At 40.6% G+C, this 20,070-nt stretch overlaps 2 protein-coding genes across 3 annotated transcripts; one reads left to right on the top strand and one right to left on the bottom strand.

Annotated features, from left to right (window-relative positions):
• Positions 1–15,025, bottom strand: LOC145433146 (uncharacterized). The gene is made up of 20 exons (XM_080310096.1): positions 14,827–15,025; positions 14,508–14,642; positions 14,285–14,416; positions 13,359–13,535; positions 12,603–12,725; positions 12,211–12,417; positions 11,367–11,492; positions 9,446–9,619; positions 8,819–8,941; positions 8,613–8,762; positions 6,392–6,517; positions 5,958–6,125; positions 5,075–5,197; positions 4,848–5,012; positions 4,651–4,773; positions 4,300–4,416; positions 730–852; positions 530–643; positions 339–465; positions 1–184 (listed from the first exon to the last, which is right to left on the bottom strand). The coding sequence occupies exons 1-19, from the start codon at positions 15,008–15,010 to the stop codon at positions 350–352; spliced, it is 2,706 nt and encodes a 901-aa protein (XP_080166222.1). The 5' UTR covers positions 15,011–15,025; the 3' UTR covers positions 1–184; positions 339–349.
• A 1,278-nt stretch (positions 15,026–16,303) lies between these two features.
• LOC145459359 (uncharacterized) lies at positions 16,304–18,751 on the top strand. 2 transcript variants are annotated; one of them, XM_080338013.1, is made up of 5 exons: positions 16,304–16,542; positions 17,045–17,191; positions 17,247–17,460; positions 17,781–17,898; positions 17,967–18,751. In XM_080338013.1, exons 1-5 carry the CDS (start codon positions 16,416–16,418, stop codon positions 18,363–18,365), a joined length of 1,005 nt encoding a protein of 334 aa, XP_080194139.1. In that variant the 5' UTR covers positions 16,304–16,415; the 3' UTR covers positions 18,366–18,751. The 2 variants fall into 2 exon arrangements, with proteins under 2 accessions (XP_080194139.1, XP_080194147.1); XM_080338021.1 differs by having other exon boundaries at positions 17,253–17,460.
• The last annotated feature ends 1,319 nt before the right edge of the window (positions 18,752–20,070 follow it).

Consider the following 20,070-nt stretch of genomic DNA (forward strand, 5'->3'; position numbering starts at 1 on the left):
TCGGATTACTTATTCCAGTTACTGCTGGAATGTATTCAAATTCCCAAACTATTATACAACGCAAAAAACATAATATTCTTGATATAATTTGAACTTTCTGCCAGGTTTTCAGGGCGCTTTGGAATTGATCATCAGTTATGCACGTCATTTCCACCCCCATAAATCGGATAGTTGTGTAGACGCTCTGTGAAATAGAAGTAATATGATTAGTTTTATACGTGGCGGTGTTTTGTAAGAGCTTCTATCCATGTCTGAGCAAGATGCTCCATTCTGAATACGATATAAGAGAGGTCATTTGCGCTTCTCTTATTTGTATAGGTATCAAGCGAGATACTCACCAATACACGGCCTATGCGATGCAGTCATCTTTACAATTCATGCATGGTGAAATGCTAGAAACGCAGATATTTCGACATGCACCAGCAATGGCACCAATCGTACAATCAACATCACTTGCCGACGCACCTATACAGCATAAATTTCATTTTGAAGTATCAGTTAAATACCAAGTTTTACGCAGTGTACTGACTGCAAATATTCTTCACGCAGTCGCCACATGCAGGTGATGCGCCATCGTTTTCGGTGCAGGCACTTGAATTCTCGCACGCCGCTACGCATGACTTTGTTTGTGATGTCAAAATTTCTTCAAAATACATTCGATATCAATCGAGTGGATTCGCTTGAAATAGGAACTAAGCATACATCAGTCTTCTACATTTGCGTACTTACTCTGTTCGCACATTTTTTCACATTTGACACATCCTGCAATTTGCCTTCTGAATGCGACGGGACATTCGTCGTCTGGAACGGTGCTGTTTCCCATACATTCTTCCACGCTGGTGTAACTGATGCCTATGACAATATATTATAGTATAGTTCAAAGTCTCTAGTTGTAACATTATTTTGTATACTATTTATTAGGTCATATTGTCAGGAGTCAGTTATTGTTGAGATAAAATAATATAAGAATATATATTTAGTACTAATGCCCACACGTTGTAATTTTAAACCGAATGGAAGCTGTAATCCATCGGTCAGGAACCTATGGCTCGCGAGCCATATATGGCTCTGTTGGGTATAAGACAGTGGTTCCCTATACTGGTGGGGAATTCAATGGTTTTTGGTAGGGATTAGACGCATCTGTTAAACATGGTGTGGTGGCATGGTGTCCCCGTAAATGTGTAGTCTACCCAGTGTTAGGGGCTCAGACCCCCTTTTCAAAATCCTCAAATTTAAATTATTGTCGCGCCGGCGACTAATATCACTCGCGAATTCGATATTACCGACTCGAAATCTCATATTGCATGATACGTTGATGGACCAAAGGGAATAGCAGATATGACGACGCCCACGTGACAACGAAGCCTTCAGATGCACATTGTCTTCCTGATCTGCGGCGTGAAATGAACTGCCGCGGAAGTGACATTCACCATTACAAAGTCGAATTACAAACAACACCATAGCTATTCACGTTCTTGATTGGTAAGTAGCTTTGCAGTACTGGCGATAAAATGTAGGTGTGCAGTGCAACGTTAAATGTAACACCAAATACTTTGAGAATTGAGAAGTCGATCAGAATGAAGATTTTCGGAATTCGTGCGACAGTTACATTCGATTAATATCAGTTATAATAAGTTCTAATCTATTGCTGTGCCCTAACTCTCTTTCCGCGCTTTAGTTTCGAAAAATAAATATGCAAATGGTGTGATTCTGGGAGAAAAAATTTCAAAATCTAGTCATTCGTGAACGTCGATCGAAAATACCAATAGTAATTGTAGGATTCACAATTTTCGTTCTCTCATCGTGACGACAGGTGAGGCACTGCGTCACTTGCCTCCCCTGACACCACGTCACTGGTGTATCACACCTTAGAGTGGGTATATACTGCTGTAGTGACCATGTTTGGCTCCACCTATACGCATGTGATCATGCACTGTAAAAAATCTGGTAGATTTACTGGGAAATCTCTGTAAATTTTACCACGAATTACCGGTCGCAGCCAATTACTGTACGTAGCTTGTCATTTTACATTTTGATATGTAATATTACCTTAATATAGCTGTAAGGTAAGTTACCAGAATTTCTTCGCAAAATTACTGACAGTTACTCGTTACTGCAGTTTACCGGGCTATTGGCAAAATTGATTAGCATCAAAATCGCTGCAGCCAATGTATACGTAGAACTGAATGTTACTGATATATCATTCTAGAGGTGATTTCACCTGACTGAACCTCGTTTGCGAGACTGGGGTCTGTCATACCGAAATTGTTGGCCCTAGTATCAATTTAAGCTTAGTATAGGGTACAAGAAATAACTGACAATCGTAGCTAATGTGGTATACCGTAGCCATATTATATTATAAGGCAACGGCTGTACGGCCAGTCTCGCTGGTTACATTCGTTGTCACGGATAAGGCTGATAAGTTAGAAAATTAGTTCAGGATGTATAATATTGCTCGGGGAAACTAGAAATATCAGCACCGCATGCCCAGCTGACCATTTGTTAATGGCGGACAAGGCGACCAAGGCGACCAAGGTTACATAAGGTGACTGCTTTTTCTGAGATTCGTAGTAAACAACCAACGCACAACTGTGACATCACAAGCAGCGTCTGGTTAGGTAAGTACAGTAAGTAGTGAACAACACATGGAATATATATCAATTTATACGAAATTTGATGAAAAAAGGGACTATATGCAATGCTAAATGTTTCTGTATGGAAAAAACGACCCAGATCAAACATTATAACGTGGCCAGTAAATATTATGGTGTCATGTGTCAGCGGATGAATACCATTTATTTCGAAATCGCGTTCGAGTGTCGTCTGGCCAGTGGCCATTAGTGAGATTTGAGCAAAGGGTGGAGCGAAGCTTGTTGTGCTTGAAGAAAGTGGACACGGTCGTTGAAGATTCCTAGGAATGCTGAATGGAATACGCATCTTAAAAGGTAATACAGTACTACATAGTATTTGTTACCGTGAATATCTGACTCTGCACACCAGACTCGATGACTTAGATTTCATGATTGATATATTTCATTCGCCGTATTCTCTGTTCTATTTTGGGATATTTGTCGACTTATATAGTGACCACATACTCCGCTGCGGAGGTTGAAACTGTTGGCTTGGTAATGTCATTTTCGGGCCATAGCATAGATATGTTTTCATCCACTGCTGGATTTGTTTGCCACACAAGCCACCTTAAATTAGGAACCTTTTGCTTCAATACAGAGATTAAGTCATGAATCTCTGCTATGTCATGTAAAAGGCGGAGCCGTCATCACACAATGTGCCAGTACCGGTACTTCAAAACATGTTATATTTTTGTTAGCCCATTTGTCTTAGTCTTTATAATGTCATGTCCACTGTCCAGGTTAGGAACTTTGCTTTATATAGCGACTTACGCATGAATTCTTTTTAGTGGAACTGCAAGATACTACTTACACAGAAGGAATGAGAACGAGAAAAAGAAACAATTGGAAGTTTGGCCGGTGGTGGAATTAATTCACGTTTTCTTGAGACCACCTGTGTTACTGCATGTCTCCTAAAGAAGAATTAGACCTCCAGCAGCAATATTTTTCCATCGATAACCACTTCATCGTGATATCATGAATACAGTTTGTTCCAATGTCGTTTTGGGGATGTGAAGAAAATGTTGCGATATTTTTGCATCGGGTTGCTTTGCGATAGGTATGGATGTGCGTGAATTTACAAGCTGGTATGTAATCCTGATTTACAGAGACAGCATGTAGGTAGGTAGGCGGTAAAATGACAGTCGCGATCGCAAATGTACAGGAGAACATGTAGGTTAGATATACCGGAGGTGACTGTAACATTACAGTCTGGCGTGTAAAGTGAGATTACCGGACGAGTGTAAGTTAAATTTACATTGACTAACGGTAATGTTAGATTACCACGAAATGTCTGGCTACCGTGCTTCCAAACATTTCGCGGTAAATCGAGGTTTTTATTTTTTACAGTGTGGGTTCTCGCATTTAAAACGAGCATCACGACATACGTTTTCGTAACTCAAGTTTCGAATGCTCAGATAAGGCAGCCATAGCATGATTAATACGAGGTTTTACAGTGAAAATGTGGCGCACACAACGAATCCCATGTAGTGAGTTCGAATAAGTGCTACCGTGGCGTCACGAACTTTCAATTGCGACGTAACAGTTGGTTGAGATGTATGGCTCTTTGGGAGGTAACACGGAAAAAATAGGGCCGATATGCATATCAGTGAAGACGCTATCATTAAATCGCAGGGCTCTTCCAACCGGGCAAATATAAAGAAATATATACCGCAAATCTTTTCAATAAGGTTGTCACAATTCCTCAGTGTCAATTCTGGCTCCGTATTTACTGCCATGCAAGGTTCTGTCTGTGAGCAGTATCGCTGGCATGTACTCATCGTAGCATCTGTTAAGGAATGTTTGATTTTGATACTGCACGGCGCATGCTGTTTGCAACTATAGGAACGTGTGCACGGCGATCGATGAAGTGGTACTGGTCCACCCATAGCCATGATGCACACAGTGAATGTGGAATTCAATATCGAAACAGTCTTATTTTAAAGGTCTATCCGAGGCTCGGACGAAAGGCATCAGGCCATGAATCCAAATGTTTTCATTACCCGTACGGCGTACGCCTTACCTCTTTCGCACTTATGATGGCATTTAGAGCAGGCAATGGTTACAAACCGGAACGATTGAGTGCATATCTCGTCATCGACATTTTTTATACGCTCCAGACATCCTACGAAGTCTTTTGCTGTGCCTGCAAAATACGTATAAATCGTGAAATCTTGTGCTCCTCTATTACTTTCTCTCAGTTGTAAACAGTATGTTCACCTCCATTAGCGAAGGATACATTGCATTGTGTATCCGCCAACGCTTCGCACATCATCGGCACATTTGTTGACGTCATTTTCTGGACTGTCTGGCAGATTTCGGAGGCGTCACAGTCGCTATCACACCGGCTCGGGGCATCATTGCGGTCTGCATCTCGGGAATAATCTGTAATGGCGCATGCCTGTGTGTTATCACGCAACAATCCCCACATTGGCAGCAATGCCTACCGCCACGCTGGCAACTTTCTTGGCACCGCAAACAAACGAGAGCTTGGTCTCTGGTTGCTGATGGGCATTGTGTATTTAAAATGTTCTTTGTCTTTGCGAAACACTCGGAACTAAAGTTGTCGCCTGTGAAGTTGCATGTTCATTATGTTTCGAGAAGGCGGATCTACCGCTATGTCTGATGCATTATATTATACTGTGCAAAACGATTCGAGTAGACGATTCTAAATCGAGTAATAATTTTAATGATTCAAGTCGAGTAATAGCGAGAGATGAAATTTTCGATACTATTTTCCGCTGCGGAAAGCTGTAAACCTCTATTGGTCGAAACTATGTTGTACAAAGATACGTACGTTAGTGGAAATGACATAGCTGTGAAGTCGTGAGCAACCCACGTATACTGTCACAAACTGCAATATGAAATGTATCGTCGAAAAAATGCCAAATAATAGCACTGGTACTATATTCTTTGTGGTCGTGTACGAGGTACAATGGTACATCATTCAACTTTCCACAAGATTCATACTTTTGTGACATCACAATTCGAATGATACTCATATACCAGACTCGATTCGAAGCCAAGTACCCGCTTCTAGAATCGAATCACTCGGGTACTCGATTTTGCACAGCCCAAGATAAACCGTGATGAGGGCCCTGACAGCGAGTCACGCAGCTCCAAAACTTGGATTCCATATTCCCAGTCACTAGGAACTTTCGTTGGCAAAACTGCGGGCTTACTCGAGTTTTCGGCATCGGAGATTGGATGTAGCCTACGCGTATCAGCAGGTATAACTGTTGTGTTCAGGGTTCACAGATATCATAATTTAAAAAAGGACAACACTGTACGCGTTAGCCTACATTATGCAAACTATACTTTTGAAATTACCACAATGCACGTTCGTGAAGTTATTGCAATCCTGTTGTATCTTAGAAGTCAGTCCGCTAATATGCATGCATTCCCTCGTTTCTCCACATTGATCCACGCACGCCTGCTTGTCGTCGTCATTATCGCCACCTTCCATAACTTGTCCTTCCTCATAAGTAGTAGAGACGACTAAAATCAAGATGAAAAATTAAGACGGATTGATTAACTAACTTGCCAAGGAAAATTTTTCAGAAAGGTCTTCTATATATTGGATGTTAGCTCCATCTTTTATTGGCTCAGCGATTACGCCGGATAGGACAGGGAGAAATTGTACATCTATGTATCTCGTGACTGAGAATAGGAATCGGCATTATATAGCCTTAATTCTGCGACTTGAAATTGATAGTATTGGGATTACCGTCGCTGGCCGTTACGTAGCGGATTTGTCGACTCACCCGCCTCACATCTTTGGTCACATTTCAAACATTCGATTGCCGCTTGTCGAAATGACTGACTGCATTTCTCGTCGGCGACAGTCGTTATCTTTTCGAAACAGTTTATGACTTCACTTTCGCTGGCTCCTGTTAAAAAGAATCAATCTTCTGTTTCATCTGCCCCCATATACATATCTCTGTGGACACTGCACAGTGTATTACTCGCGCACAGTTAAGGAGATAGCGGGAAACGTTCTAGTAATCTAGTTGCAGCAATATAATATTAAGTTGAGGCTTACCGATGAGCCTATGCTCATTGCTTACTGCCCATAACACGTAACTGAAAGTATGTCTACTGACTAGGGATGGTGTGAACCTCTGAAAGTTTCAGGTTCGTGTGAACGCGAACCTTTTTGAAAGGTTCTGCGTGAACGCGAACGTGAACCTCATGACGTCACGTGACGTCATATTGATAATTCCAACCCTACATTTCAGTGAAGTGTTAGCGTATATTAATATACATGATACCTAGCGACGACTCGGGCCACACAATGCCACTATGCTGAAGTACATATTGACGGTTCAAACGTCGCCAAATGTATCAACTGCATGGGGCGATCAAATGATATAATAATCCCATAAAATCAATATATTCCGTCGCTTTGCCAACAATTTCAACGAGGACTTTTAGCAGTTTCTGGTCGCATTTTCAAGCACCGGTACCAACAAACGAAATCCCAATAGTGTGTTGGCTTCGAAATTACAATGAAATGTCGGTCTTGGCCGTCTGAATCTCGAGTCAATGACTTGCTTCGAGTCATGCGCAATGACTCGAGTCCAAGTCGAGTCAATACACAAATTGACTCGAGTCGAGTCGAGTCATTTCCGTATTTTGAGAAAATGACTCGAGTCGAGTCGAGTCATCCGAAAATCGTGACTCGAGTCTGACTCGAGTCGAGTCATGACTCGAGTCATTACAACCCTGCTTGCTACACGATGTTACCCCATTAACAAGTTATACAGCAGTAGCCAACACCCCAATGTCACGGATTTGGTTTTTATGGTACAATAAACATATGAAATCAAGATTGCCCCGTGCGCCTGCTTTATTTTTTACATCATACAAACGAAAGCGATATCCATTTCATCGGTTGGCTGAATAAGCATCATTCGCTGAATACCTATATGTAGCGGATTTCGCCCTCGATGTTGTGTGATTGCGGGTCAAGATCACAGCAGAGAGTCACTAAATATTCGAGCAAACTTTTCTAACAAAGCAAGTAATATTTTTGAAATTGTCAAGGCACATGATCGTTTAGTGTTGATTTTTTATGCTGGCAGCGCCGTGCACTGCATTGCATATAGTGGCCCACAGTTGAAATGCAATGAATTTCAACCTAAGACGTTATAACGAAGTGAAAATTGTAATATATGGAAAAGGTTCACAGTGCAGAACCGACCAAGGTTCGTTTGTGAACGTGAACCTCTAAATTTGCTAGGTTCACACACAGAACGGGAACGTGAACCTCGCGTTCACACACCATCCCTACTACTGACTATAGAGCTGGGGACAATGATACTAGTATTGAATCTGAATAGAGCATTAATTCTAATGATTCGAGGCGAATTGTGAGAGATTAATGTTTCGAGTACAGAAATTATACGCTCTTTCACACTTCATGCTAATTTATTAGTGAGGATTATATTTTCGATGCTAGTTTCGACCGTGGAAGGATTTTTTAACAACAGAACTACAGGTAAAAAGTGGGCAATTCAGGGGAGTCAAGCCAGAGTGTTGACCATTTTTGTAGTCAACACAACAAGATGTTCAGTAAATATTTCAAAATCGCTGTTTTGAATTTCGGTGAACTAACTTTTATGATTTGATAGACGTGTCCTGCTTTACCGATTCAAAAATATGGGAACCCTCGTTAATATGGGTGCCATCTTCGAAGCAAACCTTTCGGAATGATATAAATTACATCAACTGCGGTTGTGGAATTCGAGATATCTAATAATCTTGATATAAGCTAACAAGCTCATATGAAAAAACTTGTACGCGCAATTGTAGTTCACGGTACACAATCAAAACAATGACGATGTGGATAAGTATTATCATGGAAGCAATATTTAATAATCGTAAGAAGCATATTTTAAAATTATATTCTCATAACGGCCCAACAACTTTATCATTGTCCAATGTCCATTTATGATTAGAGTAAATAAGAACTTGCGTTACTACCTTCGCCGATGTCGTAGTTGCAGTTTGTCATGGCTAATGCTCTGCAGCGTGGTACGTTAGCCTCCTTGGACGCATCAAAATTCTTACAACTTGTAGAAGCTGTGCAATCTGCACGGCATGAATTTTCTACTTCGTCATCATCACCGTCATCTGAAGTCGGGAAGGGCGCTGGGTGTACTGAACACTTGTCCAAAATTCAAGCCTACCGTCACTGTCGCATCGCTCCTCGCAGCGCCAACATGCTATCGCCTTGTTTCTGATCCCGAAAGGACACCTTTTATCGGCCTGCTTCTTCATTGCCATGAAGCACGAGAGAGATGCCTCGTCATCTACTTGAAAATCATCTCATGATGAGTGGGAATGGCTTTTCCGTGGATGGGGTAACGCATTACATAGGTGCTACATGTCGCATTTGTAATTAGATTTAGCTTTAAGCATATCACATAATACTCTTCCTATAGTTGACCTGGGTGATTAACTTTAACATGGAACATATATATCTTAAAAGAAGCGTCAAATGTAGAATAGGGGGCTTTTCGGGGTCGAAATAGCTTGATGTTTTGGAGACGATGAGAAATCCACCCCCAGCAGGGAACTATAGGGAGCCTAACGCATCAATATAACAGATTAAGGGTCACACACGTTATTGCCTACTGGTTCATGGCAGTTACAGATTCGCTCTAAAGAATACATATCATCAAGAAGGGTATATTCACAGTCATCCTTCGTTAATTTGTCATTTCGTGAATAGGGAAACTGACACCAATATATTTGCTAGGGGTACCAAGCAAAAGTTTATGCTCAGTTTTTCATACGCGTGCCAATATTCTTACCGCAATACTGGTCTGCGAATTCACTGCAGCCTTGTTTCTTTTTATCAGGTAGATTCGCAACGGATTTACACGCTCTTGTCTCTTCGCATTCGGCGAGGCATTCCTCTTCATCGTCGTCATTGCTTTCAGAATCGCTCTCGTACCTGTCGCTATCTTTTCCGTCTCCGTCGTCATCTAAAGTCACCGAAACGAATTATTCATAAGTTGGGTATTGAGACTGATTGGTGGTTAACGCGCCGGAGTAATAAGTTCATGATAAGTTGTATAGAGACAGACGACTAAAAACGACACGATGAGAAATTAAGGTGGATTGATTAACTAATCTGCCAAGGAAAGTTCTTCAGAAAGGGCTACTCAAGTAGTAGTAGAAGTAGCGACGCAAAAATCTGCTCAAGTACGAGTAGAAGTAGTCTTTTTAAAAGCAACCTAAAGCTACTTGAAGTAGACGTAGAATTTCCTAGCTTAAAATCTACTGTCAAAATCTACTGGACTGTCAAAAGCTGCAAATTGAGTTATACGGAAGGTGCAGAGAGCTTGATTCATGTTGATACATCATTTCAAGAGCATAAGCATCATTTGATGCAAATGATAGTATCGCTATGGACACTAATCTTTGTTTACCCGAAGACCCCGTTTTAGAAAACGTCATGGTGCGGCGCCCTCACCCATATTAGTAGGCTCGTAGTTTAGTCGAAGAACAATACCAACAAGCTGTATCGGATACGCCGATACGGTGTTAACACTTTGCGAGATTAGTATACGTTAATAAAAAATATGACGGATCGTGAACCATAGTGTAATTTTATTTTCGGAAAATAGAGGCATTACTACACTTGCTTTTAAACTTGTAAGATGTAAGTTCTCCAGATCCAGACAAAAGAACTGAAAATAATTAGAACTCAAAACTAATGATACTGTGAATTAAAAGAGAAATACCAGCATTACTTCTTAAAAGAGAAATGTGTTACGTCTCTTGCCCAGATAGCTTGAAAGGTGGTCAGCTAAAACCGGTCTCGCGCTCAAAAAGTCAGAGACCACTTTACTAGATTAGGACACGCCATGCTGGGCTGCTAGATTACGATATGATAGGTAAAGACTAGATTGTGAAACTACTAGTTTCAAACGTTATGATGGGCCATATTTACGGTGATGAACTATTTCATTTGGGTGACAATACGGTTTGAGTAAAGGGAGCCATGCTACCGCTACCTAAATTTTAAAGCCTTATCACCGATACTTTCGTGAAAACATACTTGTCACTCCATATCTACTTTGCGGGATGAAAATTCTGGGCTTTACTTAACTTGCATGAAAATTAAATGTTGGTACTCCATGAACACATCGCCGAAATTTATGAGTCTCTCTTTCGAATTGGAGAATTATACTACCTCTACTTGACAAACTAAAAATAACGAAAAGTAAGTAAGTAGAACACTAAATAGGACGAATTAGAAGTAGAAGTAGCGAAAATGAGATGTACTTGAGCAAGTACCACAAGTAGTGAAAAAATACTAGAATACTTCGAAAAAGTAGAAGTACTTCGTTACTGACCACCTCTGCTTACATATTGCATGATAGTAGCGCCTTCTTCTGTTGGGTCAGCTAATTATTGTACCGGATAGAAAATGGATGTGGACTGGACAGCTCTACGTATCTCGTGACTGAGTCGGATCGGCATCATAGCCTCAATTCCGAGACTTGAAATTGGTAGCAATGGGATTTCCATCGCTGGCTTCCAGAATTCCTACCTAAGTGTTGGAGGTTTATCTAGACTCCTCCTCGCCATCTCATTCGTGTGAGCGGTGTCTTGAAATGCCGAGAAGTGGGGCGTGCTATACAAGTCGGCAGTTACAGAATCAAAAATAACGAATATCGGCCTGGTGTAAATGACTGCTGTTACCCAACGGAATTGTCGACTCACCTGGCTCACATTTTTGGTCACATTTCAAGCATTCGATAGCGGCTTGTCGAAATGACTGACTGCATTTCTCGTCGGCGACAGTCGTCATCTTTTCGAAACAGTTTATGACTTCACTTTCGCTGGCTCCTGTTAGAAAGAATCAATCTAGTATTTCTTTCATCTGTCTCTAATCTCCATACATATCCTGTGATCACTGCATAGTGCACACTGTGCACACTGTGCTGGCACGCAATTGGGGAGATAGCAGGAAATGTTCTTGTAGCAGCAATATAATATTAAGGTAAGGCTTACCGATGAGCAGCCTATATGCTCATTGCCCGTAACAAATAATCTTTAATGTCATGTAGAAGTAGAAGTGGCATTACATTGTTTTAGTCGCAAAAAAGGTACGTATTTGCACTGTCCAGGTGTCCACGTCATTCATTCTATTGTGACGTCATCACGGGCGATATTCGAGTACTCTGCAATAAGCCTAATACTCGACTCAGAATATAATTACTCAAGTATTCGGATTTGCCCAGCCTTAAGTTTGACGTAATGGAAAAAGTTAACTGATTAATGTCAGTTAATATTAGTGCCATCTCCGGAATAATCCTTTCGTAATTATAAATTATATCAACCGCGGTTGCGGAATTTGTGATATCTATTAATAACTAACAGGCTGATATCACGAAGCTTGAACCCAATTGCAGTTCGCGGCACAAAATCCGAACAATAGCGATGCCGATAAGCATTATCAAAACCTACGGTAATAATAACTATGACAAACATATTTTAAAATAATATTGTCGTAGCGACCCAACAACTTTCTTATTTGTCCATTTGTGGACCTCGCTTGTAGTACCTTCGCCGATGTCGTAGTTGCAGTTTGTCATTGCTAATGCTCTGCAGCGTGGTACGTTAGCTTCCTTGGACGCATCAAAATTCCTACAACTCGTAGAAGCTGTGCAATCTGCGTGACATGCGCTATCTACTTCGTCGTCATCATCATCATCGTCATCATCATCATCGTCATCATCTTCATCGGAAGTTGGGACGGGCGCTGGGTGTACTGTATTTGTACAATGTACGTTAGGGTTGTTCAGTTTTACCGGATTCCGGCGATTCACTGAATAAATTATTCGGTTGGAAAAACCTAACAATTTATTCAGCGAATCACCGGAATACGAAAAAAGGTAATTTTTGGACAAACCTACAGTAGAATTGTACGAAATTCAACACGCATATCAAGCCTACCGTCATTGTCGCATCGCTCCTCGCAGCGCCAACATGCGATCGCCTTGTTTCTGATCCCGAAAGGACACCTTTCATCGGCTTGCTTCTTCATTGCCATGAAGCACGAGAGAGATACCTCGTCATCTACTTGGAAATAACCTCATGAAGAGATGGAATGGCTCCTGCGTACTGTGGCAACGCACTATACAGGTGCAGGGTACTATATTTGCCGCAACAGTAATTACGTTTAGTTATTCGCATTTATAACACAGCGCCATTATTAGTTGACCTGACGCTTGGACCCTGAACAATGGACATTGAACATATATTTTATAAGAAGCGTCAAATACAACGCTGCAGCCTGCAGGCTATTCGCGGTTGAAATAAATGGGTTTGTGCTGACGATGATAATTCCACACCTCATCAGGAAACTAGGAGGGCTAACGCATCAATCATCATCATCAGTTTAATCAATTTTTTATCAAATCGATGCACCGCAATATTTGCAATATAATGAAAAGACAGGAGGGTGCCCAGACGAATAAGTAGTAATGGGACGCACACATTATAGCCTACTAGTAGGCCTATGGCAGGTTCTGATTTGTTCTAAGTAAGACATATCATCATTATTCATTATTATGTAAGAAACTGGATATGTTGACAGTAATACTCTGCTAATTTGCCGTTTCTCGAATATTTAAAGTTTCACAAATATCTTACTAGCGTCACCAAGCAGCAAGTTTGGTCAGTTTTTCTCATGTGTGCCAATATTCTTACCACAATACTGGTCTGCGAATTCACTGCAGCCTTGTTTATTTTTTGCAGATAGATTCGCAACGAAATTGCACGCTCGTGTCTCTTCGCATTGGGCGATACATTCCTCTTCATCGTCGTCATCGCTTTCAGAATCGCTCCCGTACCCGTCGCTGTCTTCTCTGTCTTCGTCGCCATCATCTAAGTCACCGAAATGAGTTGTGTATTGAGATTGTATTGAGGCTGGGCAAAATGTTTCGAGTATTCGAATCGGAATCGATTATTAATTTTAATGATTTGAGTCGAGTAGTAAAAGACGATTTTGTCGAGTACTGAAATTATACGCTCTTCGCTCTCCACACTCTCCACGCTCGCTCTCTACACTCTTCGCTCTCCGTCGCCAAAAGCATCTCGATGGTGCAGGCAAAACCGAATACCCCCCTTCTCTCTCTCTCGCCACTGAAAGTTAATTTATCAACGGGAATTTAATTTACAGTACTATTTTCCAATGTGGTAGCCTTGAAACCTTGATTGTCCGTATCGCGGCATACAAAACATAGTAGAAAGCTAAAAGCGTTACTAGAAATTACACATTTACGAAGTCTTGATCATCCCACAACATTTTCACAAAGTGCAATGAAATCAGCATGGTCGAAAAATATACCAAAGTATTTTTAATGCGATGGATAACAGGCATTGTATTCTTTGTGATGGCATAAAAGGTGCATATTTGAACATACTCGAAGCATAATGCGTGATTCAGAATCGGATCACTCAGGTACTCGATTTTGCCCAGCCCTAACTGGTCGGTTTCCGGGGCGGATTACTCCCAATATCACACTGTGGTTAACCAGAAAAAAAGATCTTAGCCGGTCATATCGCCACATCCAGTTACATTGAGTTTTGTGACCATACTGTTCCTCATAAAGCAGTAGTAGATATATACTTACTACCATGTAGTTCATAGCATCGGTATTCGCATGTCAGACAAGGAACGGCAACGCGACTTATTCGCTTGCTGCAGCCCCCTTTCATGCTCGCAGCGAGTGAGGCAAGGCACTTGGTCACGTCATCTGCATCTTCTATGGTAAAATATGTATATTTAAAACATTTTCCATCCGTCTATTCGGTATTATGGTGCCTAGATCGATATTTGCAGGTATAGTAACCTACCGCAGGTGTCCTGAATATAATCTATGCATTTCTTCACTTTCTTTTTTGGCTTCACTTTTTCCAGTTTCATACACGCCTTGCCCTTGTGACATTCATCCTCACATGAATATTCCAAGTCAAGTTGCCTTCTCCGTGCTGTCAGCAGTAAAACATTGTGTTTAGCATCAGATTTGTAATAACCGGATGACTCAATGAAATATCGGCGAAAGTTCTACCTAGAACAGCCACGAAAAGGTATAGATGTTTTGTTCACGTATCCATGGATTTTAAATGTGTATCTCTAGTAGTAATACTAGTCGATGAATTGAAGATATTTTACCGTTGCAAAATCCCGCCGCCCACACAGCTACGAGTAAAATCAAATAAAAAGCTTTCATCCTGCGAAGTCTAGCGACTGTTACGAGGCGAATGATGTTAGTCGCCTTCTGCAGCGAACTATACGCTGTAAGATTTTTCTGCAAATTACCATCCTTGTCAAAGCGCCTCGAGTGCGATGACAACATAATGGCAGTTCGGGAAATGATCCTTATTTTTCTCGCACTTAATTCGAACGCGACAAAGATTCAGATTTTGTCAAGGATCCCCACGTTTGTCACGGCGAAATACTTGTTTCGGTTTACAAGTGCTTCTTGATATTGTAACGAACCATAGCCACACGGTTGTGTAATGTGTATGTCCAATTGTCCATCGTTCGGAAGATATCTTGAAAACGATATCATGAAATTGACAGGAAATCGTGAATAATATAAGTTTATTACATATGCGTAGGCTACTGAAAAGTGTTGTGTACTAATTTTTCAAGTCGCGGTCGGTCGCAACATGGCTATTGCTATAGCTGTAATTTTCCCATCGACATCCATGACCCAATGGAGGTTATACTCTCAAAATAACCTGCGAACAAATGGATCTCTTATGTTAATGCCCGGAATATTCATATAAATATATGTAGACATCGCCCTTATTATAGAACCAATCTTTGTTTTCGTGAACTTACATGTCATAATTGAGAAAGGCTCGTCAACTTATGTGATGATTCAAAAGGCACGAGCAGTCGATGTTGTTGGATGAGCATTCCGTCTACAAATTATGTTGTACTCATATATAGGCTAGTGATCATGATAGTATTTGACCGTTGTATCGGCGGACGCCTAATCAGATCTTATGAATGAACTCCCTGCTCTGTATTCGAGAAAGTTTTCAAAATAGATATTATGTGGCGATGATAACAGCAACATAGCCTATTATGAAGCTGCTATATGACCTCACAGGCCTTCTCGCCAGACAGACTTTCTGTTCAGGGACGCCAACGTCGTTTTCTGTTGCGCGCGCTTGCTAGTCGTCTCTAAAGTCGGAACATGATTCCCAGAAAACTTAATACTGTTAATATCAATGACACATACATGTTTCTTTTATTTCAGTTTAAATCTTCAGCGTTACATATATGCCAAACGCGATTTAGCCAATTTTTACTTGACAAATATGTTTGAAAAGCAGCATGCGAAATTTGGCGAAGTCGTATGAGTCCACCTCCACAGATTTCATTATTTTGCATGCTATCCCGAAAATTGATTACAGATCATGATATGGATTGAGCATCTGCCGGTCGGCATAATGATAACGGATAAGCTGTGCGATTTGTCGTGTAATATTTCACGAATGACGATACAACGATACAACACGACGGCATTACTGGACATACGAATTGTTCGCTCTCGATCCGCTTATCCATATCGATATTGCACATTAACAAATAATCGAGCCCATAAATTGCATAGCTAATCACAATCGATATTCATTCGCGGGATTCCAGAATCAGAACAGAGGAGCTACTACTCTAGATCGCATAGTTGTGTATGCGAATTCGAGCGCATGTAAGCACTAAGCATTCAACAACTTACAGCCTGTACAATGAAGAGCAGGTCGGCGATTTCAGCTTTTTTCGCCGCAGTCATCTCTGGCTTGATATGGATCTTGGTTGCGGTAGCCGGAGTGATCGAAAACAGCGGTGGTGCATGGTCGCAGGACGTACGGAACGGTGAATTTCCATTTTACATTTGTGTTTACAAATCTGCAAATTTTCCGAAATCGATTCCTTATCATAATTTAGATAAATGGTAGGCCTATATAGTCAGCGGCGTAATCACCGCACCATCAGCACGCCTTATTCGATTATATATAAAAGGTACGGCGAGATTCGGCTGGATAGTGAATGTAGCGCGATTGAGTACGTATTTGATTGTGTTTCTCGACGTTAATGGGATGAACTAAAGATGGCTGACGTGAAATCGTGACCGTGATAAAATTAAGGCTAGTGTTCTTGTGTGTAAAATTGTAATCAACATAATAATTATTCCTTTCCTGAAATTGTCGGTGGTTGCTAGGTTGTATATGGCGACGTAAGTAGCCTGTAAAATCGAGCCGCATATTATTTGATTAAAATTTCACTTATAACCATATTATAGCTGTAAGATAAGATATGTCCTTCCTATCCTTATAATCGCATCACGATACGTGGTAAAGAATACATGTGTTGACAGTGTTTTTCAGGAATAGAAGCTACAGTTTGATGAGAAAATGGATGATAGACGTGACCCCCACTGCATGGTCCCTATGCATATGGGAATTCATTTACACGTGGAATACCTTGTGGGTCGTGTATTGCGTTTGTATAACATGCAGACCAGGTACTCGGACGTTTTATCTATCATTGAAACCATAATTTCGTTGGATCGATATCAGTTTCAGATAAGATAAGCACTGGAGATACCGTAATATGCAGTGTAAATGCGTTTCCTCCGCTTTTCCATTGGCTATGGGGACTGTGCGGCGCTTCTCATCTGGCATGGTTTTTCTTCTGGGATAGAGAAATTCTCGTCGGCAGTGTGTTCTTTCAAGTATTTGTGGTGGCTGCCTGTATTGGATGCTTATACGTCTCATATACATCGGTAGATAGGTATGCATTTACAAAACACCCATTAGCTTTAAATTGTTAACGTTGAATGAGGGCGTATTTATATTTATCGGCTCCAATCACAACAAAATTGAAAAAAACGCGAAACCACTTTTTGAAATCTATTAATTCAAATAATTTGACTTGAAACTTTAGGTTTTGTTAGGGGATTAATTTATATAGTGCCGAGGGTAATTTATTGATATGGCCTCTTAATATTAAAAAAATTGACAAACAAACACTAAATCATTGAAGTCCATTAATGTAATTATGTCAACTTGGAATTTTAATTTCCTATTCGTAACCAGAATTCATTTATTCAGGAATGGTGCTCTTTTGCAAAGTTGTTATCCGTGGGACCTTTGGGTTTGTCGAACTCTTGTTCAAAATGGAATAGCTATGCTATGCACATGGTCTGCAATCCTCTTTCTTATCAACGTGGTACAGTTTATAAATTTCATGTTCTTGCAAAGAGTAGATATCATCAAGAATATTTTTTTTTATCACAGGCTTCAATCCTAACGTATCACGGGGCAATTCCATCTTCCGTCAGCTCTCTCGGTGTTATCATTGTCATCGCCGTTACGCTTGTGTCGTGGTTCATTCTCGACACCTTCGTTTTGGATAGATGGGTTCGTTACACGTTCGCAGTGTATCCTGTGATCGGATGGGGCAGTTTGTCGATGCTCGTGCAGCACTTCCAACCATGGACAAACTCGACTATTATTACATTATGCATTTTCGGACTGTCATGTTTGATATTCATCATTCGCGTACCTTTGGTAGTTTGGAAAAGTTTTAGCCACCCATTGTATATGAGCCATACTTTACCCCACGTAGTTAGACAGGCGTTACCAAAAATTCCAAGTCCAAACCAGCCTGACCCTACTGCTTCCACGGTTTTATAAGACCACGAGCAATCGAACCTGTATATGTACTTACGCTATATGTACGCATTGCCTATTCACCCTTTCAACATCGCCTTAACCACATTTTCATTTATGAATTACATCTACATTAGGCCATATTTGAGGTTGTGTTAGTGAACATCATATAAGATATCAAGTACATACTATAGTGACCAACGACGATGGATGCTTATTCTGCCATATCGATATATTATGTGTTATGCGAACCTCAGAGATGCCCGCATCGAGATAGGATATACCGGGTTCACATATACAGGAATTAGGAATACACTACCTAATCTGTATAGAATATAGCAGTCGTTTTCGCATGAATACCTGCATTATTTGAGTGTGTATTTCAATAATCAGATGTACATTATCATGGAGACTTTTGTTGATTGAAAAGGGACAGAGAACACCGTGAATAGAAAGTCAAAATGACTCCGCAGCCCTACAATTAGAAGTGATATTTTACATTACAAAATAGATGTTAATTTCGAAAACATTATTCGAAAAAGTAGTCAGCTGTGGTTCTCGGATATAGAGTAACACCACACATTTCTAACAATTTCCAAGACATGCCAAACCAACTTTAAACAGACGCGGCCATTTAAAGGCAAGGAAAGTATTCAAGAAAACAGTTCGCAGAGGTAGATCAGGACAGCCATATATATAACTCTACAGACTCCTTGATAGACAGTTGCCACTGACAGGTTTCAAGATGCGTATTCGGCATGAATGCATAATGACTAATTAATGCTGGCACTCGACACATGGGTGCAATCGCGAGGAGTTATTTTCGCTTATAAAAGTGATCCGTATCGATACAAGCACTTCTACTTAACAAAATATAACATGCAAGAGGTACAAGCAGAAGATAATGTAGTGTTAAAGCATGACTATACCGGAGTTAGTATATAGTTGAAGTAGATAAAACACACGAGCTTGCTCCTAAAAAGTAGAAGTAGGTCGTTACGGACAGTAATTATGAGACCGTATATTGTCATGGAGCAGTCCTGCGTGTAATGGGGGAGATGTGGTACCGATGGATCACTGGGACCGAAAATACTTTAAAAATTCTCTATGATAATTCCATGATTACACTCCGTGAACTTGTCTACAATTGCATGCTGGCAAAATCTTTCCTCACATACAAAAAATTTCGACGTGCGCGAGCTATGGGGTCTCGGACAGATCTTTTCTGTTTTGGGGGGTGTAAACTAAATTTCGATCGACGCATACATTTTTCTTTGTAACCTTCAACACGAACAAACCAGCAATCGTTTTTAATGTGAAGTGTATATCAGGCTATATATTGGCACCTATTATTTTATTCAATACCTTCCTTGAGTGGAATTTTTTTCGATTCATGTATAAAATTCGTATAGGGTGGGGACAGATGATACAATAGCCAAATCAAGCAAAATATTGAAGCATACTAATCATGCAACAACTGAAACATGCCTACGTACAGAAACTCTTTATGTAATAATTGCATATGATGTTTGATCGCTATATCGAGGTATTTGGAAGTCACAATATCGATTTTCGGGCAATCTGTATGTACTGTAAAATTTATAAATTCGAGCCTAAACGAAACGTGATTTTATGGCAACATTTGAGTTATTATTTATTCTATTTTTTGACGGTTGCGACCAAACATTCTTCTTTGGCTTGCTGTAGCTTCGATTATAGTACTGAGCAA

This window comes from Botryllus schlosseri, chromosome 2 (genome assembly GCF_051294905.1).
Source record: "Botryllus schlosseri isolate E-star chromosome 2, Bs_hap1, whole genome shotgun sequence".
NCBI lineage: Eukaryota > Metazoa > Chordata > Ascidiacea > Stolidobranchia > Styelidae > Botryllus > Botryllus schlosseri.

Bases quoted from the DNA above. Each gene is read 5' to 3' on its own strand.
- LOC145433146 (XM_080310096.1), bottom strand. From the start codon at position 15,010: ATGTTGTCATCGCACTCGAGGCGCTTTGACAAGGATGGTAATTTGCAG. The intron at 14,643-14,826 runs GTAAAATATCTT...TACTGCTGACAG, and splicing joins GGCGGCGGGATTTTGCAACG to CACGGAGAAGGCAACTTGAC. The intron at 5,198-5,957 runs GTAATTTCAAAA...GCAACTTCACAG, and splicing joins CTTCACGAACGTGCATTGTG to GCGACAACTTTAGTTCCGAG.
- LOC145459359 (XM_080338013.1), top strand. From the start codon at position 16,416: ATGAAGAGCAGGTCGGCGATTTCAGCTTTTTTCGCCGCAGTCATCTCT. The intron at 16,543-17,044 runs GTGAATTTCCAT...ATGTGTTGACAG, and splicing joins GTCGCAGGACGTACGGAACG to TGTTTTTCAGGAATAGAAGC. The intron at 17,899-17,966 runs GTACAGTTTATA...TTTTTATCACAG, and splicing joins TCCTCTTTCTTATCAACGTG to GCTTCAATCCTAACGTATCA.